The sequence below is a fragment of the Schistocerca nitens genome, chromosome 3, assembly GCF_023898315.1.
Source record: "Schistocerca nitens isolate TAMUIC-IGC-003100 chromosome 3, iqSchNite1.1, whole genome shotgun sequence".
Taxonomy (NCBI): Eukaryota; Metazoa; Arthropoda; class Insecta; order Orthoptera; family Acrididae; genus Schistocerca; species Schistocerca nitens.
The window spans coordinates 738,196,641-738,224,527 of NC_064616.1; the positions used below are offsets into that span (position 1 = coordinate 738,196,641).

Genomic DNA, 27,887 nt, shown 5'->3' on the forward strand with positions numbered 1-27,887 from the left:
AGTCCTGTATTGAACAAAAGTATCTTTCATCAGGACATTGGAACTTTCCGAAAAGGAATTTTATGAAAGGAAAAACTGGAAATTTGAGTTGTGCTTTGTTGGAACGTTCTATCTACGCACTAAATTTCTTAGGACTTTTGAAATTCGCATATCCCACAGCTGTAGAAACTCGTGGCAGCAACAGTTTTGAGTCAAATACAGAGGTTATAACAACCGGAGATGAGTATTTTGCAGACCTACCAGAATCTAAATTCAGGAATGGACTCTACTCTCGGAAAAAACTTTGAACTATGAGCGTTGACTCAAAACGGAAATTTTCACATTGTCCTTCTATCTGAGATGGACCCATGACTTAACTTCAACTGATACTCTGGTAGACGTCTGTATACTTCCGTACGATTACTGTGTGTGTGTGTGTGTGTGTGTGTGTGTTGGGGCTTACGGGCGCTCAACGTCGAGGTCATCAGCGCCTTGACACACATTAAAAGAAATGAATGTGGACAAATTTAGTAAAATGGAAGCATACACGCAAAATAAGCGGGAAAAGATGATAAATGCTGTATAAGAAAATAAAACCTAAGGAAAACGAGAAAGGAGCGTCAAGGATGCCACAGGAAATTGTCACTGGCTGGCCACTAACGTAAAATATGGGCGAGCCAGTCACCCTGTGAACAAATTAAGACCCTCTCTAAAATCTTGGTAAAAACAGTGGACAAGTCACAGAACTTTAACACTTTAACCAAATCCGTTTGAGTATTTCCTAAAAGAGATGGCAGATCCGCCGGTAAGTCAGCCGCGGCCCGCTGGTCAGAAAATGAAACGCAATCCAATAAAACGTGGCGCACAGTAACCAGGACGCTACAAGTACCACACACTGGAGAGTCCTCTCGCCGGAGCAGGAAGCCGTGCGTCATAGGACTGTGGCCTATCCGAAGCCGCGTGAGGAGAACCTCGTCCCGTCTGCGGGGCTGGAAAGAAGTACACCACACACGCGTTGTGGGCTTGACTAAACGGAGCTTATTGTCAGTCATTTCCATCCACTCATCCTCCCACCGACACATGACTCGTGAGCTCAATAGCGAGGTGAGTGCGTGCAGGGGGATGGCACACTGAAATACTTGCGGTTCGAGACACGCCTCCTTCGCTGCGAGATCTGCCCTTTCGTTCCCAGCAATGCTGACGTGCCCTAGAACCCAGCAGAGAACCACCTTCTTCCCCAGTCTTTGTAGTTGGAGGAGGGCATACTGGATGTTCTGGACTATTTTATCTTCTGGATACAAACGTTGCAATGAGTGAAGGGCACTTAGTGAATTGGAACATACAAGAAATTTAGGACGGGAAGAGCATCTCATCTGCTCCAGTACCCGCAAGATCGCAGACAATTCTGCATCAAAGACAGTAAATGCTTGAGGCAGTCGGACCTTGAGGACACGATCTGGAAAAACAGAGCAACCAACAGACTCCCCCTGTTTCGACCCATCCGTAAAAACAGCTACATTGTCGTGGTGCTCAGAAAAAATGGCAGAAAATGTTGCATTAAAAACGGTGGCAGGAGTTCAGTCTCTCTTGTACCGCACCAAATCTAAAATCACTCTGGGACTCTCCAGTAACCAGGGTGGCAGGCGGTTACAACCCTGGATTTGGGGCTGTACGGGCTCCACACCGAGGGACTCCAGCACACGTTGCACACGGATCCCTAATGGCATCGTGGCTCGTGGACGGTTGGAAAATAGGCGCTCCAGAGGCAGACGAGCAACAATATGGTGAGCGGGTGAGGTTGGAGCTGCAAGAAACTTACAGGCGTGGCGCACCAACAGGAGCTGCCGCCGGATGGTAAGTGGCGGTTCTTCCGCCTCAGCACAGAGGCTGGGTATGGGACTAGTCCGATAAGCACCCGTGGCCAGTCGAATCCCCACATGGTGGACAGCGTCAAGGATCCGCCAATAAGTGGGCCTCGCTGACCCACACCCATACGTATACTGCGCCGTCCGTGATGGCTGAGTACAGAGTAGAATGAAAAAATTTAAAGGAACAATTATTTTACCTGAAATCAGTGAATGTCCAGTGATTTAGGCTTAGATTAATTATTTATGGTCATTAAGTTCTCACGGGTGCTTATGAAGGAAAGTATCCTTAAGATTCCCGGGTTCGATTCCCGGCGGGGTCAGGGATTTTCTCTGCCTCGTGATGACTGGGTGTTGTGTGGTGTCCTTAGGTTAGTTAGGTTTAAGTAGTTCTAAGTTCTAGGGGACTGATGACCATAGATGTTAAGTCCCATAGTGCTCAGAGCCATTTGAACCATTTTATCCTTAAGAATAGAAGCGCCTGTGTAGCACTTACCTCGTCTTAGGGAATGTTGTCTGACACACATTACTAAGGTATTAACAAGATTATAAAGGCCAATATTACGCAAGCCACATTCCTGGAAATACAGAACAAAAATTGCAGTTTGCCTGTGTTACGGACATACTTAAGGGACATGGGCTTTATTTATTTACTTTTACAATAATTTATCCATTTTACTGGCTACTGAGCTCCGTGGCTGTGGGTTATATTATTTTAATAAATACAGCAACCAGCCACTTTGTCATGTATTTTTATTTAAGCTGATACGCGTGTCGTGTTTTCAACCATCTTCAGTTAGCGTAATACATTTTTGAGTCTTCAGTCAGGACATAGTTACAACATCGGTAACAAATTGGATGCTGCAGCTGCCCCGTATTAAACAGAAGAAAAATAACGTTTGTGCAACATCTGTAAGGGCGAGAATTGGAATAACAACAGCAGAGTAAAAAGTAAGTATACCGAAACAACAATACATCGTAAATATACAATTCGCGAATGTAGCAGCCAAACAAAATTGTTACTTTGCACAGGGCATCTGCAGCATCCAGTTTGCTGTCGATGTTTTAACTATGTACTCACTGGAGATTCAAATATGTATTACGCTGATTGAAAATGGACAAAATCCCGAAACGCGTATTAGCTTAAATAAACACACTTAACAAAACGAATTATTGCTTTATTTATTAAAATAATGTTTTTCTTTTTTCTGAACTGATTTGTATCGATTAGAATCCCGTTAGCTATTAAGATCTCGAACTTATGTTTTTATAGCATAATTAACTCTTTTCGTCGATTTGCTACAATTATAGTAAGTGGAAACACTTCCCCTACCATTATGGTTTACAGGTAAAAGAAGGAGCGGAGAAGTTGGCTTACTGAAGTCAAGCCTCACAAATGGCACAAATGGCTCTGAACACTACGAGACTTAACATCTGAGGTCATCAGTCCCCTAGAACTTAGAACTACTTTAACCTAACTAACCTAAGGACATCACACACATCCATGCCCGAGGCAGGATTCGAACCTGCGACCGTAGCGGTCACGCAGTTCCAGACTGAAGCGCCTAGAACCGTTCGGCCACAGCGGCCGGCACATGCCTTACATCTACATAGAGTTCTTCCGAGACAGTAGGTGTTAAGATGTTGAAGGATTCAGACCAGCATTAGCTTGAAGTGATCTGGGAAATATTGTGATGAAGCAAAATCAATGGAGAGCTGGAAGGGATTCAATTTCCACTTTTCTCCAAACCAATTTCACTGTACTGGCTGCGCTGCGTAGGGGATTGAAGATATTTACCGTAACTATTAAAATAACGATCACTAAATATTTCCTATAAAGCAAATAATATATTCCGCGCTGGACTGTAACAAATTTTAATAGCGTAGTTTTCAGCAAAAGAAAAACGAATTTTCACCGCTCACCTCGTTTCTGGATAGCAATGAGAAAACTATTCAGGTTTTATTACAATATGTTTCTTCTTTCTGTTAAAATTTCAGTAACATCAAGCAAATCAACACATTTAAAAACAGTTAATAGTAGGAAAAGAATCTGCCTAGGACACTCGATGAGAAAGGACTGCATAACAAACGACACACTCAGAGGAATGGTGACAGGGAAATGGGCCAGAGGCAGTAGAAGATACAAGTTAATTCACGATATCAAGATAAATGCATCATACGCAGCTACGAAAAGTATGACAGAATACCGGGAGGACTTGAGGATGCTAAATTTGAAGTGATGGACCAGCCTAAAGGACAAAACTCATCATCATCATCGTCGTCGTCGTCGTCGTCGTCATCGTCATTATCTACAACAATAACAACACATTTCGTGCGTTGTAACTATAAAAGGAGGGGTCGGCCTTCCCTCTCGTAACCTATTACGCACCTATTTGTGCGCTCTGATGATCATGTTGTGTACCCAGCGGCATACCAACACGCCAGGAGCTGGCCCTGTATGACGCTGACGAATGAAATCGGATATCGTTAGTTCTCCTCGGAGACTCCACACATAGTCTATGAGATCAAAAATATCTGGACACCTGGCTGAAAATGACTTACAAGTTTGTGGCTCCCTCCATCGGTAATGCTGGAATTCAGTATGGTGTTGGCCCACCCTTAGTCTTGATGACAGCTTCCACACTCGCAGGAATACGTTCAATCAGGTGCTGGAAGATAACTTGGGGAATGGCAGCCCATTCTTCACGGAGTGCTGCATTGAGGAGAGGTATCGATGTCGGTCGGTGAGGCCTGGCACGAAGTCGTCGTTCCAGAACATCCCAAAGGTGTTCTATAGGATTCAGTTCAGGACTCTGTGCAAGACAGTCCATTACAAGGATGTTATTGTCGTGTAACCACTCCGCCACAGGCCGAGCATTATGAACAGGTGCTCGATCGGGTTGAAAGATACAATAGCCATCTCCGAATTGCTCTTCAACAGTGGGAACCAAGAAGGCGATTAAAACATCAATGTAGGCCTGTGCTGTGATAGTGCCACGCAAAACAACAAGGGGTGCAAGCTCCCTCCATGAAAAACACGACCGTTCCATAACACCACCACCTCAGAATTTTACTGTTGGCACTACACAAGCTGGCTGATGACGTTCACCGGGCATTCGCCATACCCACACCCTGCCATCGGATCGCCACATTGTGTACCGTGATTCGTCACTCCACACAACGTTTTTCCACTGTTCAATAGTCCAATGTTTACGCTCCTTACACCAACGAGGCGTCGTTTGGCATTTACCGGCGTAATGTGTGGCTTATGAGCAGCCGCTCGACCGTGAAATCCAAGTTTTCTCACCTCCCGCGTAACTGTCATAATACTTGCAGTGGATCCTGATGCAGTTTGGAATTCCTGTGTGATGATCTGGATAGATGTCTGCCTATTACACGTTACGACCCTCTTAAACTGTCGGCGGTGTCTGTCAGTCAAGAGACGAAGTCTGCCTTCACGTTTTTGTGCTGTACGTGTCCCTTCACGTTTCCACTTCACTATCACATCGGAAACAGTGGACCTACCGATGTTTAGGAGTACAGACGTATGACACAAGGGACACCCAATCACCTGACCACGTTCGAAGTCCACGAGTAACGCGGAGCTGCCCATTCTGCTCTCTCACTATGTCTAATGACTACTGAGGTCGCTGATATGGAGTACCTGCCAGTAGGTGGCAGCACAATGCACCTAATATGAAAAACGTATGTTTTTGTGGGTGTCGGGTTACTTTTGATCACATAGTGTATCTACATCCATCGTGATAACATACGCAGAATCAGGAATCGACTGATAAGATGACGTGTTACTAATCATGTGTACGGTGTTGTTGTTGGGCGCATCATTGTCGGCGAGCCTCGTCTTATTTGTTGGGAGTGTGTTCATTTGTTTGAAATTACTTAAATTTCAACAGCAAGAGGAAACACATCGAAAGAGAAATCACAACACTCGTCACCGCGCTGAACGCCCGTTATGCTCCACACATCCCAGCACTGTCCGTGTTAAAACTTACTTGTCTTGCTTCAAAAAAGCCCATTTACTGAAGGAAGGTATGTGACGTCACTCTACAGTCCTGCACGGTCGAGCGAACAGTGTGTGTCATCTTGGGCGCTTGTCGCGTGGCGGTGTCTGTATCATGCATGGCGTCGAGATTGGCCTTCTTGTTCCCATCGATTCCATATTAGCACAACAGTTGTGGTATCCGAACCAATGAGAGCAGAAATTTCACCGATCGATAGACCGGAGTTCTGATGGGTCATGATTATGCCGCTGTCGAATTGCAAAACGTGCTGTTAGCTGTTTCTCCTTCTTATTCGAGGCAGAACAAAATCTTCTCACAAAGAAACAACATTTGTAACGTATTTATCAGTGACAAACCCGCTTTGTCATATTTCCTTACATACAGAATGCAGACGGCGTTATTCCTTAATCATTTTCGTATACTGGGAAGTTATAATTAAAGTGATGCTATTGACGAAGGTCCTGTGTGGGCTGCACTTATCGTATGGCAGCGAAACTTGGTAGATATGCTAATGAATTAATGCTGCACCGATTTACACTGGAATAAATTAGTTCCAATTTTTTCTACCAGGCGGAAATCTGGCGCTGTACAGCATCTCGTCGGCGTCTTCGGTGCTTGTATTGAACGAACTGTGCAAGCGGCGGTTAATAATAAAATCAACATTATGTCTTTCTCAATTGTTTGATCTATTTTTCCCACGTCCCCTTCCTAATCTACTGCATATGGAAACATTTTTCAAGGTCTTTATTGCATTCGCGGCATCGTATTTGCACCTAGTGGCCAAAATTGGAACTAATCTTCTTCCAGCATAAATCGGTTCCGCATTAACGCATTAGAATGTCTTCCAAGTTTCGCTACCATACCATAATTACTACCCACACTGGAATTCCGTGAGTAGCTGCACTTTAATTATAACCACCCAGTACAAGCAAGCAGTTCACGGTCATGCCAATTTTATGCTTGTTGCATGCGGCTATCGTGGTGTTGCAATTTTAAAGACCAGTAGTACATAATATTATTATCCAATAAGTATGAATAATATGGTATGGTTTAAAACTGTTGAGGTAGTTGTGTGGCCCAGTAACTAACTTCTAATTTAACAAAACAAGGCCCGCATCTCGTGGTCGTGCGGTAGCGTTCTCGCTTCCCACGCCCGGGTTCCCGGGTTCGATTCCCGGCGGGGTCAGGGATTTTCTCTGCCTCGTGATGGCTGGGTGTTGTGTGCTGTCCTTAGGTTAGTTAGGTTTAAGTAGTTCTAAGTTATAGGGGACTTATGACTACAGCAGTTGAGTCCCATAGTGCTCAGAGCCATTTGAACCATTTGAACCAAAACAAGGGGAGTGGCAACCTATTACATTTCAAGATTACGAAATGTCAACAATTTCCGCGATATTCACTCTTAATGGCCTCAAGTAGAAACAGAGACCTCTGAACATAATCTGCAAGTGTGACAAGAGCATTCCAAGAAAAATAAGTTATTGTTTAATGTTTAGTCGACGTCTTGATAGTTAAAAATGGATTATTAACCCTCTTAGACATAGGCAGAGAAGGGAACTGATGGTGACTTCGTTGGAGCAAAAGCCTAGCATTCATGTGAAGTAATTTAGGGAAACCACGGGAAATCTAAATCAGGATGTCTACTCGGAGAATTGGACTCGATTCCTGGCCGATAAGAGTTTTAAGCACTGTGCCACCTTGTTCGGTTTTTGCATTCTGATTATGCCGTATATGGAGTAACATGTACTCGTAAAGTAATATTTGTACGTTTGTATCCATTATTAGTACGTGTTGCAATTCTTAGGTACAACAGTGTACTCTCTCTATTGAATTGTTAATTGCGCTTAAGAATGTTCTTGTTTTAACAAAAATAACTCTTAGACACTGAAGTAAGTGAAAAAGGTTTTCATATTACGAAGTTTAATTTCCCATGAAGCTTTGGAATAATTATATATTACAACTAAGCTAAAAAGGCCAATTTTTCACTGAGAAAGATCTGTAAAAGTCTTAATTGTGATCGCTTTTATACGACTTCATGTGCATGTACCTTTTTTGCAGAGCAGCCAATGTCAGAGTTCAAGAGTGAGGCAGAGCGCAAAGCGAAACTGTACTATATGTCCTGCTTGGATGTCAACGACACAATAGAAACCCTGGGGCCAAAGCCAATGCTGGACCTTCTCGAGAAAATTGGAGGGTGGAACATCACTGGTAATTTCAGCATTAAGAACTGGAGCCTGCAGAAATCGCTGGAAACGTTACAGAACCGCTACAACATGGGTGGACTATTCACCTGGGCCGTAGGTGAAGATGATCGAGATTCCAAGAAACATATTATACAGGTAATTTCGAATCTTTTCCTTTTCGTTTTAAAATTTTATCTATATTGTTGTTGTTGTTTCTGTCCAGCATTTACTGACCATTACTGTGCTCACTTACGAGCAATTGAATCTGAGATACCGTGTACTTCATAACATAGATTTGGCGCGAGCGTGACGAGTAGCATTCACCTTAGTGTGTTGTGGGGGCACTGAAATTCAGTGCTACAGAAGGATTGCATTCGGGGACCGTCAGCGAAATATTACCACAACGGAGTCTCTGTCCAACTGCAGTAAAGCACAAATAGTTTTCAATGATAAATGACATCATTCCTTTGGACTCAGATCGATCATATCCAGTGTTCAACACCGACAAACATTATTATGGGGACAGAGTTATGGTATTATTAGGGTGTTATTCATGTTCGTGATACGGTGAGACTATCACCTGCAAGAAAGAGACTAAATTAAGATAACTGCTAACCAAGAAACAATATACGTTAAGGATGCGCGTAGTGTAAGTCCTTGTAGCTAGCGGGAGGAAACGTGAGAGGCAGGCAGGCCGTGAATGCATGTTCCTTGTGCGTGCGTGCGTGCGTGCGTGTGTGTGTGTGTGTGTGTGTGTGTGTGTGTGTGTGTGTGTGTGTGTGTCCATGTACACATGCTGGCATGTATAGAAGCTATTAATATATAACTTAATAATAATAGGTACATAAGCTCTAGTTTTTAAAAAGTAATGTAATTTATTGGTCGGCTGTTAAAGTAAATACAGTTAACTGTAAGAATTTACGCTTAGATGCCATTAAAGAACCGTTCGGTGCTGGTAATGTAATGATATGACGGTGAGTATTCGCTTTTGTTGTGGCCGTTAGGTTTTATCCGTGGAAAAATTAACGAAAGTATTGTAGACAATAGTAGGTTTCTCACACTGTGGTGCAAGTTTAAAACTGGACCTGTTTTGTCTATCACCACGAGAACCCTTCGATCTACAATGAAAGATGCATTACTTCGCGGTTGGAATGAAATGAGATGAAGAAACCTATTTCAAGCCCAAAACTGAAGTCCAAATAATTTGTTTTGAATAAACTAGAGTTTTGGTTGCGTTCCTGATCAATTCGTCCAAAACAGCGCCCAGGACGATTCCCCTCGTTTCAGAGGAATGGAAAAATCCACTTTCAGTGAATAAGAAGTTAATGATAAGCCTTGCCTGTAGATTAACGTCTGCAGTGAAGCGAAAGCAACTCGTACGCGCAATCAGTTAGAAGGGTGACTCTTTGGTATCCACATCGATTGACACCAGAAGACTTTTGGACACATAGTGTTTGCTACTGCAGATTTTCAATAAATCTTACTAATTTTTTATAGTAGCTGTTAGATTATTCCTATTTCATGATCTTCGGACCACTTTCCAAAATATATATTAACCTTGCAGTTGTATTACAGACGCAGTTACATATTTTTGGAATTGGGGAACCTTAAAAATCGTTTTAAAGCCTTTAAAGATCTATCGGTAACCCTGAATGTTAGGATAAAATAGACTTTCGGTTTGTGTTGCTTTGAATGGAAACCAGAGTCGTTTCTTCTCGTTACCTTTTTGCTAATATAAGATTAATCATGTGCGGTTTCCCAAAATCAATCTCTCTCTCTCTCTCTCTCTCTCTCTCTCTCTCTCTCTCACACACACACACACACACACACTTCTTCTATTATTCTGAAAGCGCCATTCGAACAAGCTATTGTTCTATTTATCTAGGCATGTCTTTGAGAGAACGACAAATGATACAACTGTTTTTAATGAGTGAGAGATCTGCACAAGATTCAAAGCCGTAAGTAACGAACTAAAACAATTTCTTTCAGTAGTCGAGGAATAAGTTTGCTCCATTAATTATAACGCTTAAACAAAAATTTGTGTAATTCGGAAGTAAAAAAATAGTGTAATTGGAAAGTAAGAAAAAATTACTGCTTTCAACAGTCACAATGTGTTCCTGTTAGTACAGTATAATTTCTTTCAACAGATTGACCAAGGAGGCTTAACTCTCCCAACTCGTGACAACTATCTCAATGGAACTATGGATGATAAAGTATTGTCTGCTTATCTGGAGTATATGACTAAGGTAAGTTCACATATTTAAAACACTGAGCACTATTTTTAATTTTTCCTTATAAATTTGCACTATAATAGTAAAAATCAGCAAATTGTTTGTTCACATAGTAACTAAGATCTGTGCTAGAGAGAAAACAGTGTTTCAGCAATTATTTTTTGTCAGCTCAACTAACTAGAGTTTCGAACATCAACAGAGAAGTCCAGTACCTCATCACTGAACATTGTGCTATTCGTATGGTGCCCTGAGTATCTCCTGCAGTCTAACACATGTTTTAGGAATAAAAAACTCCATTTTATATGTTACAGGAATGTATGAAAATTTCACGATTACCAGCATGTTCTCCTATCTCCGATGATGCCGTATGTAGGTCCTGTGTAAAATTGCCACTGATTCCCCTCTCGTTATAATTCGGTCCACTGCACAGAGCCTATTTTGCGGAAAAGACGGACAAAAAGAAAAAGAAAAAATTCAGACGGAAATGAAAATTGGTATCGTGGATTTTTAGGGTCACTGACTATGAATTCTATGTTATTTTATCAAAATTCGATATTCGATATGGCGAATCAAAAATGGTGGAGTTTCTAATAACAAAATCGCTTATTCGAAAAAAACACGTTCACAAATGTTTGTAGCGCTGTTAAATTCGAAAATAATTATATTCGCCGTTAAATTAAATGTGGCACACAAAAAGGGTGCAATTTCTAATTAAAATTGATTTGTTTGAGGGAAATAAGTTCATAAAGGTTTTGAAAATAATTAATTTTGAAAAATATTCTGTACCCTACTTTTATGATTTATCTAAAAATAATACGTTTCAATTTTTTGTATAAAAATTTTCAACTATTTACACACATCTGTTGTATACGAGCTAACATCAGAGTCGCCTGACGAAGACTCAGCTATTGCTTGTGCGTAAGAGGGTAGCAATAATTGCATGGCCCCAGACGACAATTCGTCGCATTTGTTGATAGTTTTAATGGTAAACTATAGATTAAAAATCTGATAACAAAAGCGATCGATTTAAAACATCTGTCATGGTATTTTCTCTGGACGATTTTGACGAACACATTTCTCGATATTTTTGTGCTGTTCTTTCACTATTCTTGAGCTTCCTTGAATAGTTGCCCGATTCACAGTGGTGCCCATTTGACGGTGAGGGATCCATGAATGGCAGTAGGCATACAATACCACAGAAAACGTTCTACCAACATTTTCACAGTATCCGCACAATACTGTTTCAGGAGATCTACATTAGCGGCGAATCCACGTAACAGAACTTACATTATAATGTCTGCGTGAAATTTAAATGATTTCTTTATTTTGGTAAAAACAGTTTCTCCAAAGTTTCACCTTTATTCCAATGTTCCATTTGTGTCCTGCGTGGCGTCGGTATAAACTGTTTACCGTCACTTGCTTCAGTGAGTACACCGAACTACAGGAAAGCAACACACGTTCCTGTTAAGTCCGCGATAGAAGTGAACGAAGCGCTAACTGGTCCTGGACGTAGCGAGATCGGCGTGGCAGTGCAGCAGTTCCCAGTCAGGAAACACTCGAGACCGGAAACAATCTAAGTCATCTAGGCTGTATAGTGGCGGGATAAGAACAGCTATAAAGTACAACTAGGAACGAGCCCCGCCGCCAGCCCGGCCATAACAGTCGCCACCGGGTGGCTCCCCTTACGACGGCGGCCCGCAGCAGCCACTCGCAGCCTCATTTTTACAAGGTCTTTGTCACGGCCTTTCTGATACGTCCACGTCCGCGCTGGGTGGGGAAACCGAATCACTGTCGGATACAAAAGTTGCAAGTGAAATTACATATATAGATTACAGAAGATTTCCCGCCAATCGCACTCTACAGTATTCGCTAAAATACTCAACGTTGACTTTAAAATACTTAAAAATTTAATCACTTGAGAATGACATTGAAGCAAACATATCTAGTTTCTTTCTTGAGTTTCTCCCGGCGTATTTGATAATCAAAATATCCACGGGTGTACTGCCGGTCTACAGTGTCCAACGGGCACAATATTTCGGCGATCATACATGTCGCCATCATCAGGTGAACTGACGGACTGAGCTCCTGTGAACGTGCTGGCACGGAGATCCGTACGCTATGGCTGCTCAGAGGGAGGAGGTAGGCAGTGCGTTTATTCCATATACAGGCGCACTCTCGGGGAAAATCGCCAGCATTTTGAAGAAACACCGGGTCGGAACTGTATTTTGTCCTCCGAATAAAACTCGTGCACTGGTGGAGAGCGCCAAAGATGACCTCAGTTTGAGGAAGGCCGGCGTGTACCAGATTCCGTGTCAATGTGGCAAGACGTATATTTGGTTCAAAATGGTTCAAATGGCTCTGAGCACTATGGGACTCAACTGCTGAGGTCATTAGTCCCCTAGAACTTAGAACTAGTTAAACCTAACTAACCTAAGGACATCACAAACATCCATGCCCAAGGCAGGTTTCGAACCTGCGACCGTAGCGGTCTTGCGGTTCCAGACTGCAGCGCCTTTAACCGCACGGCCACTTCGGCCGGCCAAGTCGTATATTTGTCAGACGATGCGTACCGTCGAGGATCGATGCCGTGAACACCAGAGGCACACTCGACTGATGTATCCGAGCAAGTCGGCGGTCGCTGAACGCTGTTTGTCGGAAAATCACGCTATGGAGTATGAACGCACGAGAATTCTGGTACAGACGTCGAGATACTGGGACAGCGTTGTTAGAGAGGCCATCGAAATTCGCACCAATGACGACCTCATAAACCGTGACTGTGGCTATAATCTTAGCAAGGCTTGGGAACCAGCGATTGGGTTAATCGAGAGTAAATTGAGCAAACGTATAGTTGTGGCGACTACGGCGGACAGAGCGATCACTCCGACGTCATCTCAGACGCCGTCGCAATCTGTTCCACCGCGCGACCGTGGCGCGGGGTGCGGACAACGGAGGGAGCGCGCCGCGGGCGGAGGGTATTTAAATCGGCCGCCGCCGCGACCGAACCCAGTTCCCTCTGAGCAGCCATAGCGTATGGATCTTCGTGCCGGCACGTTCACAGGAGCTCAGTCCGTCAGTTCACCTGATGATGGCAACATGTATGATCGCCGAAATATTGTGCCCGTTGGACACTGTAGACCGACAGTACACCCGTGGATATTTTGAATATCTGGTTTCAATTACACAATGGAACCAACTTAACTGTCACGACTCCATAGCGCACGCCTCTTGCCTAGACGAGAGTGGTGATACCGAAAATGATTGTGAAAAACGCAGTGGTGCCTCGTGGTACGAGATTTCGGGGGAAAAAATCAAAAGCCTATACACTGAACTTCATGTTAAAATAAAGCAGACGATCAAAATCATTAAAACTCACAGCTATATTGTTCAGATTCAAAAATATTAACGGATAACAACAATAAAAAACAGTCAATTTCGATGTCAGGGCCGGCCGGTGTGACCGAGCTGTCAGTCCGGAACCGCGCGACTGCTACGGTCGCAGGTTCGAATCCTGCCTCGGCATGGATGTGTGTGATGTCCTTAGGTTAGTTAGGTTTAAGTAGTTCTAAGTTCTAGGGGACTGATGACCTCAGATGTTAAGTTCCATAGTGCTCAGAGCCATTTGAACCATTTCTTTCGATGTCAGTATTTATATTTGTACAAATACGAGGGTAATCCCAAAAGTAAGGTCTCCTATTTTTTTTTTTACAAGCGCATAGAGCTGTTTATTTCTACAATGGTTTACATCAGTTTACAGCTTGAACATTTAGCTATTTTTCGACATAATCACCATTTATGTCGATGCATTTTTGTAGACGTTGTGGCAGTTTTTGTATGCCCATGTCATACCAGCTCGCCGCCACGCTGTTCAGAAAGTTATGAACCTCTTCTTTCACCTCGTCGTCGGAGCTCAATTGCTTTCCAGCCAAATGTTCTTTTAAACTAGGGAAGAGGTGATAGTCGCTGGGCGCCAAGTCAGGAATATAGGGTGGGTGGGTGATTATGTTCCACTGAAACTGTTGCAGGAGAGCAACGGTTTGCCGTGCGATGTGTGGGCGAGCGTTGTCATGGACAATGTGTACGCCCTTGCTCAACATTCCTCTTCTCCGGTTCTGAATTGCCCGTTTGAGTTTTTTCAGAGTCTCACAGTACCTGTCAGCGTTAATTGTGGTCCCAGCTATTCATCTCCGACGACGAGGTGAAAGAAGAGCTTCATAACTTTCTGAACAGCATGGCGGCGAGCTGGTATGACATGGGCATACAAAAACTGCCACAGCGTCTACAAAAATGCATCGATGGAAATGGTGATTATGTCGAAAAATAGCTAAATGTTCAAGCTGTAAACTGATGTAAACCATTGTAGAAATAAACAGGTCTATGTACTAATAAAAAAATAGGAGACCTTACTTTTCAGATTACCCTCGTGAATTATATTATACAACTTACAGCGTAAATTATATATAGCTTCGTCATCGATTTCCAGTAATATTCTAAAAAACCACTTGTAAAAAAATAATTACGATTTTCAATAGCGCTCCAATTTATGCTGCAAAGACGTGGCAAGAGCGTCACACAAGTAAATTACTTTGTTATGTAAACTGAAGGTGGTGGGGGAGAAAGGAAAGGGTAGGAATTACTGACGTCAGCTGCATCACGAGTTTATGCGAAATCAGCGGCGACGAGTGAGAATGTATGACGGACTGGGACTCGAATCCAGGATCCGCTGCTCACAAGGGAACCTCCCCATCGCACCCCCCTCAGATTTAGTTATAAGTTGGCACAGTGGATAGGCCTTGAAAAACTGAACACAGATCAATTGAGAAAACAGGAAGAAGTTGTGTGGAACTGTGAAAAAATAAGCAAAATATACAAACTGAGTAGTTCATGGGAAGATATGCGACATCAAGGACTCTAAAAACACAGGAGCCCCGTGGTCTCGTGGTAAGGTGAGCAGCTGCGGAGCGAGGGGTTCTTGGTTCAAATCCTCCATCGAGTGAAAAGTTTAATTTTTTTATTTTCAGTTTATGTGACAAACTATTGTGTTTTCATCACTTTTTTGGGAGTGATTATCACATCCACAAGAAAACCTAAATCGGGCAAGGTAGAAGAATCTTTTTACCCATTCGCCAAGTGTACAAGTTAGGTGGGTCGACAACATATTCCTGTCATGTGACGCACATGCCGTTACCAGTGTCGTATAGAATATATCAGATGTGTTTTTCTGTGGAGGAATCGGTTGACCTATGACCTTGCGATCAAATGTTTTCGGTTCCCATTGGAGAGGCACGTCCTTTCGTCTACTAATCGCACGGTTTTGCGATGCGGTCGCAAGACACAGACACTAAACTTATTACAGTGAACAGAGACGTCAATGAACGAACGGACAGATAATAACGATGTAAAAATAAAGAAAGTAAAATTCTCACTGGAGGGAAGACTTGAACCAAGGACCTTTCGTTCTCCAGCTGCTCACGCTACCACGAGACCACGCCGCTCCTGAACTCAGATTGTCCATGATGTTGCCTATGTGGCCCATGGACTACTCAGTTTGTATATTTTGCTTATTTTTTCACGGTTCCATACAACTTCTTCCTGTTTTCTCAATTGATCTGTGTTCAGTTTATCAAGGCCTATCCACTGTGCCAACTTATAACTAAATCTGAGGGGGGTGCGATGGGGAGGTTCCCTTGTCAGTAGACAACTGCATTAATCACTGCGGCATCCGCGTACAGTGTTTATGACGGTTGCGCGGACTAGCTCGGCACGCCTCTCAGCCCTCACATTCCCACCGAGCGACACCTATCTACAGTCCCCATCCGTGTCCTCTACGCTCGCTACTTTCAGACACCCGTAGGAGATCGAACGTAATTACGCATCCACACAGAAGGTGGTGGATTCATGGCCCATCGAGGCGAATCAGTTACGTGGATGCGTGGAGTCTGTTCTTTCGGACATGTACTCATATAAGTTACTTTGATCTCCTCTCACACTTAAACTTGAAGGACCAAATGAGTATGACTGCTCAATGTCAGACGGTCGTGTCACTTTTATTAGATTATGGGCTGTTACATATAAAACAGAGAACTTTGGTTTTTGGCAGATGAGATACTGTACACTGGTACAACACTCGATTTCATTCTGATAGACATGTACTCGTTTCGTGGCTCTATCGTTGGATTTATTTTATTTTCGAATTGACATTCATTTGGATTAAACAGAATGCAACATCGCAACTAACTTAGTAGCAAAAATCTTATTTATTTTGTATTAAAAAGAAGTTTATTCCTGACTCGCAGATAACAGCATCCACTGACAATCGGTGGTTCCTCAGCAGTCTCAAGACAGACTGCAGTTATTTAACGTTTCAGATACGCACCAGATGAAGTTACAAGAAATAGGAAAACATATTTTCGCCTTTGTCTGTCAGCTATTTTCAGTCGCCACGATTGCAGTCTCGACTGCAGGGAAATGTTTAAGTGGAAGTTTTCATGCATACGCACAAATCAAAATATTTAAACATACTCTCACATACGCTGACGTGAAAAAAGTCGCATCATCAAGAAGAAGTTGTGCGACATAAACGAAAGTTAGTGGGCATGTGTCTACATCTGAAAGATGATGGCTATTCAAATTTCACGCCAGTTACGTAAGAGTGGCGCTAGTAGCGCCCCTATGAGGATGCAAATTAGGTTTGCTTTAAATTCGCACTGTAACGGTAGTGTGCGTTAGTTACCTTTGAGATTGGATATGGTGAGTTGATGTTACTCAAGAATGCCCTTAAGACGACAAAGACGCCGTTATCAGCACCTCACTGAGTTTGAACGAGGTGTAATAGGGCTACGAGAAGTCTGACGTTCCTTCTGCGATACTGCGGGTAGACTTCGCAGGACTGTAGCCGTGTGGCACTACCGGCAGGGAAGGCGATCGTGTTAGGTGTAAAGCTCTGCTGCATCGCACAGTATCTGCAGTAGCGATCTGAACAGCAGATGGCACCACAGTGACACAACGAATTATTACAGATCGGTTACTTCGACAACAGCTTCGAGCCAAACGCCCTGTAGCGTGCATTCCACTGACCCCAAACAACCGTCATTTGCGACTTCAGTGGTGCCAAGCGAGAGCTCACTGGAGGACAGCGTGAAAGACTGTTGTGTTTTCTGATGAAAGCTAGTTCTGCCTCGGTGTCAGTGATAGCCGTGTGTTGTTATAAGGCCAGCTGACGCCCTGCAACCAAACTGTCTGCGTGCTAGACACACTGGACTACACCTGCAGTTATCGTCTGGTGTGCGATTCCGTATGACAGCAGGAGCAATCTCGTGATTATCCCACGTACCCTGACTGCACATTTGTACGTCAGTCTGGTGAATCGACTTGTTGTGCTGCCATTCATGAACAGCATTCCAGGGAGTGGTTTTCAACTGGAACTGCTTGCCCATATAACGCTGTTGTAAACCAATATGCTGCTCTACATCGTGTCGACACGTTGCCTTGGCCTGCTCGATCACCAGGTCTGTCTCCAATCGAACACATATGGGACACCATCGGGTGACAACTCCAGCGTCATCCACAACCAGCAAGAACCGTCCCTGTATTTACCGACCAAGTGCAACAGGTGCAACATCCAACAAACTGACATCTGACACCCGTACAATCCAGTGCATGCACGTTTGCATGCTTGCATTCAACATCCTGGCGGTTACACCGGTTATTAATGTACCAGCATTTCACATTTGCAATGACTTATCTCACACTTATTTTGACCTGTGATCTTGAAATGTTAATCACTTAAATATGTTACCTAGAGAAATGTATTAACGAAATTTCATTACTCAACATGAATTATTTTTGGGTGCTGCGATCTTTTTCCGTCAGTGGATGAGAACTAAGTCTTTCGCGACGGCACTGTTCTCTAAAACTTTCTCGGAGTTCTAGTCTTGTCAGTTCAGGGTAAAATCTTGAGTATTTGACGATTACTTCCATCGTCATCGTCAGGAGCTACAGTTGCTCGTGCCGGAGACGAGGGAGGTAATCGTCGAAAGCTCGAGGTTTTACCCTGAACTGACTTGATAAGAAGTCCGAGAATGTTTTATACCTACTCTGAGATACATAAACATTTCACACCACTGTCAATAAAGTTTAGTCAATTGATGTTGTGCCAGAACACGAGCATTAAAGTCGAACCATCGCGGAATATAAAAATGGCTCTGAGCACTATGGGACTTAACTACTGAGGTCATCAGTCCTCTAGAACTTAGAACTACTTAAACCTAACTAACCTAAGGACATCACACACATCCATGCCCGAGGCAGGATTCGAACCTGCGACCTTAGCGGTCACGCGGTTCCAAACTGAAGCGCTTAGAACCGCACGGCCACACCGGACGGCGCGGAATATAGCCAGTTCGGTCAACGCTGAAGGTAAACTGATAAACGAGAAAGTATGCGGGCAATGTTGACTGCAAATGGCTTTAACAGACGATTACATTGCAATTACAGCTATTAATCAACAAAAGTTTTCTAATAGTTCCAGCAGTCTACAAATCTGACAGTTAGTGCTATATGCCAACTATTACATGTCAAAGGCTTGTGAAATGTAGAAAAAAAACTCCATCCGGAAAGGTATCGGAAGGTCCAACGGTTCCGACAGACCGTCGTGCTATTCTCACGCGATAGGCGTCCCTGGATGCGGATATGGAAGGGCCCGTGGTCAGCACACATGTCTTCCGGCTGTTTTCAGTTTTCGTGACCGGAGCCGGTACTTCTCAATCAAGTAGCTCCTCAGTCGGCCTCACAAGAGCTGAGTGCATCCCGCTTGCCAACAGCCCTCGGCAGAACCGGACGGTCACCCATCCAAGTGCCAACCAAGTCCGAGAGCGCTTAACTTCGGTGATCTGATGGGAACTGGTGTCACCACTGCGGCAAGGCCGTTGGCTTAAACATAGAAGACGCCATATAAAACGTGTTACTTTCAGAAAATGGCAAAGATATCTTCCTCAATTCACAAGTCTTTAGATTATGAATTGTGGATAAAGGGTGGAAACGACCCAGCATGGTTTAATACAGAAATTCGGAAGATGGTGAGGAAGCAGAGGCTGTTGCGCTCTCGTTGCCAAAGAGAACACACAAATGACGACAAATAAGGTCAGTATAGATTCGCGCATCTGTGAAAAGATCTATGCACGTAGCACATAACAACTGCCACCTTCATACCTTAGAAAAAGATCTGGAAGATAAACCGAGAAAATTCTGGTTCTATGTAAAATCGCTAAGCCGGTCTAAGGCTCCCATGTAGTCCCTTGTTGAACAGACTGGTGTAGCAGTTTAAAATAGCAAAACGAAAGCCGAAGTTTTAAATTTCGCGTTCAATAAATCGTTCACGCAGGAGAATCGTACAAACATACCTTCATTTGACCTTCGGACAGACTCCGTTGTGGACGACATAGTAATAAGCGTCTCTGGCGTAGAGAAACAACTGAAAGATTTGAAAGTAAATCAGTCACCAGGTCCGGATGGAATACCAATTCCGTTTTACAAAGAGTACACTACGACATTGGCCCCTTACTTAATTGGCATTTATCGCGAATCTGTCGCCCAGCACGAAGTCCTAAGCGACTGGGAAAAAGCACAGGTCACTCCTATATACAAGAAGGGTAAGAGAACGGACCCGCAAAGTGATTCAGTGCAGAACCCTTGAACATATCTCAGTGCGAATATAATACATTTTCTTGAGACTGAGAAGCTTATGGCCACGAATCAGCATGGCTTTAGAAAGTATCGTCCGTGCGAAACTCAGCTTGCCCTTTTTTCACATGATTTACTGCGAACAATGGATGAAGGGCAACGAGCAGATTCGATATTTCTAGATTTCCGGAAAAACTTTGACACGGTGTCCCATTGAAGGCTGTTAACGAAGGTACGAGAATATGGAATAATTTCGCAGATATGTGAGTGGCTCGAAAACTTCTTAAGTGGTAGAATTCGATATGTTGCCCTCGACGGCGATTGTTCATGAAAGACAAGAGTATCGTCAAGAGTGCCTCCGGGAAGTGTGATAGGACCGCTGTTGTTATCTATATACATAAATGACTTGGCGGACGGGGTGGACAGCAATCTGCGGTTGTTTGCTGATGATGCTGTGGTGCACGGTAAGGCGTCAAAGTTTTGTGACTGTATGAAAATACAAGACCATTTAGAGGAAATTTCTAGTTGGTGTGATGAATGGCAGGTAGCTCTAAATGTGGAAAAAATGTAAGTTATGCGGATGATTAGGAAAAACCAACCTGTAATGTACGGATAAAGCATTAGTAGTGTACTCCGTGACACAGTCATGTCGTTTAAATACCTGAGGGTAACGCAACAAAGCGATACGAAATGAAACAAGCATGTGAGGAGTGTGGTAGGAATGGCGAATGGTCGACTTCGGTTTATTGGGAGAATTTTAGGAAAGTGTGGTTCACCTGTAAAGGAGACCGCATATAGATCGCTCGTGCGACCTGTTCTTGAGTACTACTCGAGTGTTTGGGATCCGTACCAGAGCGGATTGAAGGAGGACATCGAAGCAAATCAGAGGAGGGCTGCTAGATTTATTACCGGTAGGTTCGACCAACACGTAAGTATTACGGAGATAGTTCGGGAACTCAAATGGGAATCCCTAGAGGGAAGGTGACGTTCTTTTCGAGGACCACTATTGAGATAATTTAGAGAACCGTCAGTTGAAGCCGACTGCCGATTGATTCTATTGCCGCCAACATACATTGCGCGTGAGGACCACGAAGACAAGATGCGAGAAATTAGGGCTCATACGGAAGCATATAGACAGTCGGTTTTCCCTCGCTCATTTGCGAGTGAAACAGGAAAGAAAATAACTAGTAGTGATACTGGGTACCCTCCGCACGCACCGTACGGTGGCTTGCGGAGTATCTATGTAGATGTAGATGAAGGTTTTTGGTGGTCTGCTACATACGTAGGTTCTTACGCTTGCCTATATTGTATTAGAAGCAAGTATAATTTCAAAGTAGCAGTAAGATAATACGTAAATTAAAATATCACATGGTATTATAAACATTATAAATAATTAATATTTTGCTCCTTTTTGTTACTAATAACTGTCATCCTTCTTAGATTGGTGTGCTGCTTGGTGGTGAAGAGAAGAACGTGCGCACACAGATGAAGGCAGTAATAAAGTTTGAAACAGAATTAGCAAAAATCATGTCACCACAAGAAGACAGAAGGGATGAAGAAAAGCTCTATAACAACATGGAGCTGGATTTGGTGCAAGCGAAGGCCCCCTTTGTAAGTTCCATTTATTCTCATTGATATGCCTGCAAATCAGATTTATAAATGTTTGCTCTTCTTATAAGATTATATTAAAAAGTCGGAAATGAAATTTAGTAAATAAAATCTCTTCTTAGCATATAATGTATGTATATTTGCTTCTTGGTCAGTATGTATTAGCTGTTACTTCAGCATTTCTGCGAACTATTTCTTAAGGATGAAAATGTTTAACTAGAGAGTTTCCAAAACATTCTTCCGATTTCACACCACAGATCTTCTACAGAGATAAAAGTAGAAACTTGGAGTAGAATTTAACTCATGCAATTTCTCGGCAATATCTGGTGAAATGATCGCATTTGACATTACTGATGGTAATCCGTCCGTTGGATGGGGACGTTAAGTTTGGCGGTCGTCTTGGTGCTATTCACGAGGAGTGGGCTGTGTACACGCATCGTGTTTTACATTCTCCCTTCTGTCATCATCATTCAACACAAACGTAACACCGCACAATACATGCATACATTACACTCACCTGTACTATACAATTACACATACGCCACAATTGTCGCACATCCGGAAGGAAAGGGGCCAAAGTGCGCGTAGGAAGAACAGTTTCCGACAGGCGGCTGAACCTACGCTCGTTCGATTTTTGGCCGGACCGGGTATTTTCTCTGTCCAGGGACTGATGTTTGTGTTGTCCTCATCATCTCATCTTCATTCGGAAAGTGGTGAAACTGGAAACTGAAAGATTGGGAACTTGTACGGGCGCTGATGACGACGATGTTGAGCGTCCCACAAACCAACATCATCATCATCATCATCATCATCATCCACGTGAAAAGGTTTCCACCGTGATTATGGCCGCACAACGGTAACTAACAGCCTCTGAACGCGGAATTGGTAGTTGGAGCTAGACCCGTGGGACGTTCCATTTCGGAAATCGTTTGGGAATTCACTATCCCGAGGTCCACAGCGTCAGAGTGTGGCGAGAATACCATATTTCAGGCATTGCCGGACAACGCAGCGGCTGACGGCCTTCACTTAATAACCAAGAGAAGCGGTGTTTGCTACAGTTACCAGTGCTAGCAGGCGACCAATACTGCGTGAAATAACCGTAGATATTGCGTTGATTGGCTGTTTCGTCGGTCCTTGGTAGAATATTTTACACATTATGAATGAACTATACACAACTTTGATGTAATATTCCACAATATTATAGAATATTACACCAGTGTTGTGTGTGTTTTATGCATAAAGGCAGAAATCAATGTGGGACGTACAACGAACGTATCCGTTAGGAGAGTGCGGCTGAATTTGGCTTTAATGGGCCATGGCAGTGCAGACCACACGACGCCATGGAACCGATTTGTCAATAAGGCACAGTGCAAGCTGGTGGTGGCTCGATAATGGTACAGACTGTGTTTACATGGAGTGAACTGGGTCCTCTGGCCCAGCTGAACCGATCATTGACTGGAAAAGGTTAGGTTCGGCTACCTGAAGACCATTTGCAGCCATTCATGGACTCCATGTTCCCGAGCAACAAAGGAATTTCTTATGGATGACAGTCTGCCATGTCGCCGGACCATAATTTTTCCCGATTGATTTGAAGAACATTCTAGACAGTTAAAGCGAATGATTTGGCCATCCAGATCACCCGACATGAATCCCATCGAACATGTATGGGACATAATCGATAGCACGGTTCGTGCATAAAATCCTGCACCGGCAATAATTTCGTAATTATTTACGCCTACAGAGGCAGATGGCTCAGTATTTCTGCAGTGGACTTGTAACGGCTTGTTGAGTCTATGCCACGTCGAGTTGTTGCACTACGCCAGCCAAAAGGAGATCCGACACGTTATTAGGAGGTAGTCCATGACTTTTGTCACATCAGTGTATTAGGTGGTTAAATAAAGTAACTAGCAGGGAGGTGCTGATTCGAATTGGGGAAAAAAGCAATTCATGATACAGCTTGACTAAAAGAAGCAGTCGGTTGACAGGACACATCTTGTTTATGATGGAATAGTCAGTTTGGTTAAAGAGGAAAGAGTGGGGAATGAAACCTGTAGAGAAGGACCAAGGAATGAATGCAATGAGGAGATTCAAACGGATGCAGGTTTCAGTAGTTATTTGGAGATGTAGAGGCTTTCACAGGACACAATAGCGTGAAGAGCTGCATCAAACCAGTCGTCGGACTGATAAACAACATGGCACTTTACCTTCTACAGCGTAAGCGGAGTTCTGATCTCGCATTGTACAATTGGCGTCCACTGTCGCTTGATATCACTATACGAGATTATTTCAGATGGTTCGTTAAAGACTGTCTCTGTGCCAACCCATACAACTACTTTCGATGGACTATGACGCCGTATTTAACAGCAGTATGTCCAGAAATGGTCACAAAGTATGGGGCGAGCTTATTATCGTTTGGATGCTGGACCTGCCTCTGGTGGAATGCACATTTGATTTGGATGAAAGGTAAACGAAAACTTTTGATCCTAATCGCAACTGTAAAAAGTATATCAGTTTTGCATCTGCATGAATATAAAATTTATTCCCTTGTAAAATTGGGAGGTTGTTTTGAAAATAAAATCTGAAAATAAAATCTTTTTTAGTCTCATGCGTAAAAACCCACTGGTGACTACGTAAGAATCGCAAAAAAATGTACATCATTTTTTCGTATATACTGTATATCCTACTGGAATATGCCATCCAGTAGTTTCCTCAAGGGAGCGCCTTCTCTTTTGTGGGAGGAAATGAAAGACGATAAAAAAAGAATATAAGAACGAACTGTGAGGGACGGACCACCATCACATCAATGGCGGACCGCAAGTTGCCCACGGATCGCGGACTGAGCATCTGTGATGTTGAAGATATATAGTCTTCAACATGAAATCGGATGAACTTTTTTGGAACTACCTGTAATTACTAACTAAATCAACAACCAGGAGAGAATTCCTACGTAAATGATGTTCCTTTACAAATACACTACCAGTTTCATTTACACTGAAGTGCCAAAGAAACTGGGTTAGGCAAGCGTATTCAAATACAGAGATATGTAAACAGACAGAATACGGCGCTACGGTCGCCAACGACTATATAAGACAAGCATCTGGCGCAGTTGTTAGATCGGTTACTGCAGCTACAATGGCAGGTTATCAAGATTTAAGCGAGTTTTAACGTGGTGTTATAGTCGGCGCACGAGAGATGCGACACAGCGTCTCCAAGGTAGCGACGAAGTGGTGATTTTCCCGTACTATCACTTCACGAATGTACCGTGAATATCAGGAATCCGGCAAAACATCAAATCTCCGACATCGCTGCGGCCGGAAAAAGATCCTGCAGGAACGGGACCAACGACGACTGAAGAGAATCGTTCAACGTGACAGAAGTGCGACCCTTCCGCAAATTGCTGCAGATTTCAATGTTGGGCCATCAACAACTGTCAACGTGCGAACATCATCGATATGGGCTTTCTGAGCCGAAGGCCCACTCGTGTACCCTTGATGACCACATGACACAAAGCTTTACGCCTCGCTGGGACCCGTTAACACCGACATTGGACTGTTGATGACTGGAAACATGTTGCCTGGTAGGACGAGTCTCATTTCAAATTGTATCGAGCGGATAGACGTGTACGGACATGGAGACAACCTCATGAATCCATCGATCTGCATGTCAGCAGGGGCTATTCTACCAGCTGGAGACTCTGTAATTGTGTGGGGCGTGTACAGCTGGAGTGATATGGAACCCCTGTTACGTCTAGATACGACTGTGACAGGTGATACGTAAGTAAGCATCCTGTCTGATCACCTGCATCCATTCATGTCCATTGTGCATTCTGACGGACTTTGGCAACTCCATCAGGACAATCTACACACCACACGTCTAGAATTGCTGCAAAGTGGCACCAGGAACACTCTTCTGAGTTCAAACACTTCCGCTTACTCCTCATACATGAACATTATTGAACGTATCTGGGATGCCTGGCGTCGTGCTGTTCAGAAGAGATCTCCACCCCCTCGTACGCTTGCGGATTTATGGACAACCCTGCAGAATTCATGATATCAGTTTCCTTCAGTCTACTTCAGATATTAGTCAAGTCCATGCTACGTCGTGTTGCTGGGGCACTACATGATATTAGGCAGGTGTACCAGCTTGTTTGGCTCTTCAGTGTATTAAATTAGTGATAATCATAGGTGTGCATGGTGTTCGCTTATTAAAAATTTCCTGTCTATTCATTTTTTAAGCTGATCGTTTTCTCTGATTGTTCTTGCTCTGCATGGTGCCAAGTGAATAAACGAGATCGAAGAGCTGGGTTAAATATTTTATAAACGCCTGGCTGCCGGGATCGTATATTTAGATTAGTGTCTTTGTACTTTCAATAACTTTTGTAAGACTCTGTTGCTGGAATGATGTAGCCCATGAGTGCTTGTGCTATGCAGGCGTGCGAAGGGTAGAGGGACATATGTGATGTACTGGTCTATTACTTCATGTAATGCAACCAGCGCTCAACAGTTCCGAGCTCCGATGCGTCTACTCACTTTGATGACAGTCACGATAAGGTTTCACCTCTTTATAGGACAAAACGTCCTAGCTTCTAAGTTGCATTGCTTCCCAAAACAAAACAAAAATTAACGATGTTTTCTATATGGCACAAGAGAGTCGACTGCATTCAGTCCGACAGAGAGTAATGTTAGTTATCGATAGAAGTAGAAACTTACGTATCCGAACAATTTTTTGCATTTATTGGAAGGATACTTAGATACAAAAGAAAAATTGAAGACAACGGGCAGCGACGGACGTCCACTGTCTGTGATTCCATTGAAGCATTTAGTAGGTTGTAACAGCCCGTTCCACTTATATGAAAGGAACCTGCGCTAATACTACGAGAGAAAACCATCTAGGACAAGAGTATAAGCCGCTTAGTGCAGTGGGCCCACATAACAAAGGAAACTAATTAGACTAATCAGTCTGTCACAGATAACTTCCAAACCGAAAATAATACAGAAAAGAAGTTCTCAATGCAGACAAAAGGTGCAACGAGAAACAGCAGGAAGATCGTAGCAACGGTAACATAAAATATGAAATGATGCAGAAAGAGACAGAAACGTAGTTTCGCGGAAGTTATGAAGTGCTAAGGCATAAACATAGAGAGTACCAGTACACAACGTAGAGGAGAACAATCGATACAAGAGCCCCAAACAACGAAAAATCTGGAACGAAATAAACAGACGATATTTGCTGATAAAGTTTTAAAAAATGGGAGATGGAGGAATAGGGAGACTTCAGTGTGAAGAGATGCTATAGGTGGGACGAAATGAATTATAGAGACACAAACATCAGTTTCATAATTTAATTGGGCAGAATCCAAAGAATTTTTACAGCACATCTAAGAAATATAAGACTATAAATAGACATTTGGAGCCTGAATGAAATCCAAGCTGACAAAAGTTATCGAATTAAGGGGAAAATGAATACGCAGTGGACTTAGACATCTGTACATACCGAGATATTAGGCCACACTTAATAATATCAATAGCGAACTATATGTTGGCTTGAACATTCTTATAAAATTAGGTATAAGCTTCAGTTTGATACCAACGGTAGGTAGAGAGGCACAGGCATGTAGAACCAAAATGTACTGGTAGTTAATATTTACATTCTCTGTCGGTGAGACCATACATGTGACAGACGAGAAGAAATTTTAGCATTTCAGCTGTGTGATTCGAAAAGCTGAATTCTACAACTATAATTATTCTAATGAGTTGAGGATTTTAATAGATGGGCCTAATACGAAGGACGCGTGGGTGCAGATACACCCTAATCGAAAAATCTTTTCTTATGCAATTGCATCAGCTGCTGGTGGCCTAGTTACGTTCTTTATTACGGAATATAGTTGTTTAGGAATGGTTCTTGGGAGCGTATATCTGGCCAATGAGTGCTTCAGATCATTATGTGCGGCACATCTGATTAATGATTAACGGCAAACAACTGTTTGGAGAGTCTAGATGACCAATATTTTTCTCACTTTACAAAGATCGAGTTGTGACTCGATCTTGGAACCTTTGTATTCCGCAACCAAGAAAGTATCAGCATCCAATATCCTATTGACTAGAGTATGTTGAGCTAAAACAGAATCCTTGTTACACTATGTCAAAGTCAAAGCTTAGAATAAACACACAGAAGAATTTTACATTATATGTCATAGAGACTATCACTATAAACCGTTGTGTTAGACTCAAAACATCTTGCCCTTGAGAAGAGTGAAGTCAAAAGTTACCCCTTTAATCCAACAGTCGTTTCTATGAAAGAAATGAAAAAGACAAAAATTGCTCT

General features: G+C 43.0%; 1 protein-coding gene across 3 annotated transcripts in view; it reads left to right on the top strand.

The window, feature by feature from the left end:
- The window catches only part of LOC126248714 (endothelin-converting enzyme homolog), a 392,778-nt gene that overhangs the window by 288,674 nt on the left and 76,217 nt on the right, over positions 1–27,887 (top strand). For all 3 annotated transcript variants that reach the window (XM_049950013.1, XM_049950015.1, XM_049950016.1), the window contains exons 5-7: positions 7,922–8,202; positions 10,194–10,292; positions 21,396–21,566. In XM_049950013.1, the coding sequence (XP_049805970.1) occupies positions 7,922–8,202; positions 10,194–10,292; positions 21,396–21,566 (551 nt within the window). The remainder of the gene's footprint in view (positions 1–7,921; positions 8,203–10,193; positions 10,293–21,395; positions 21,567–27,887) is intronic.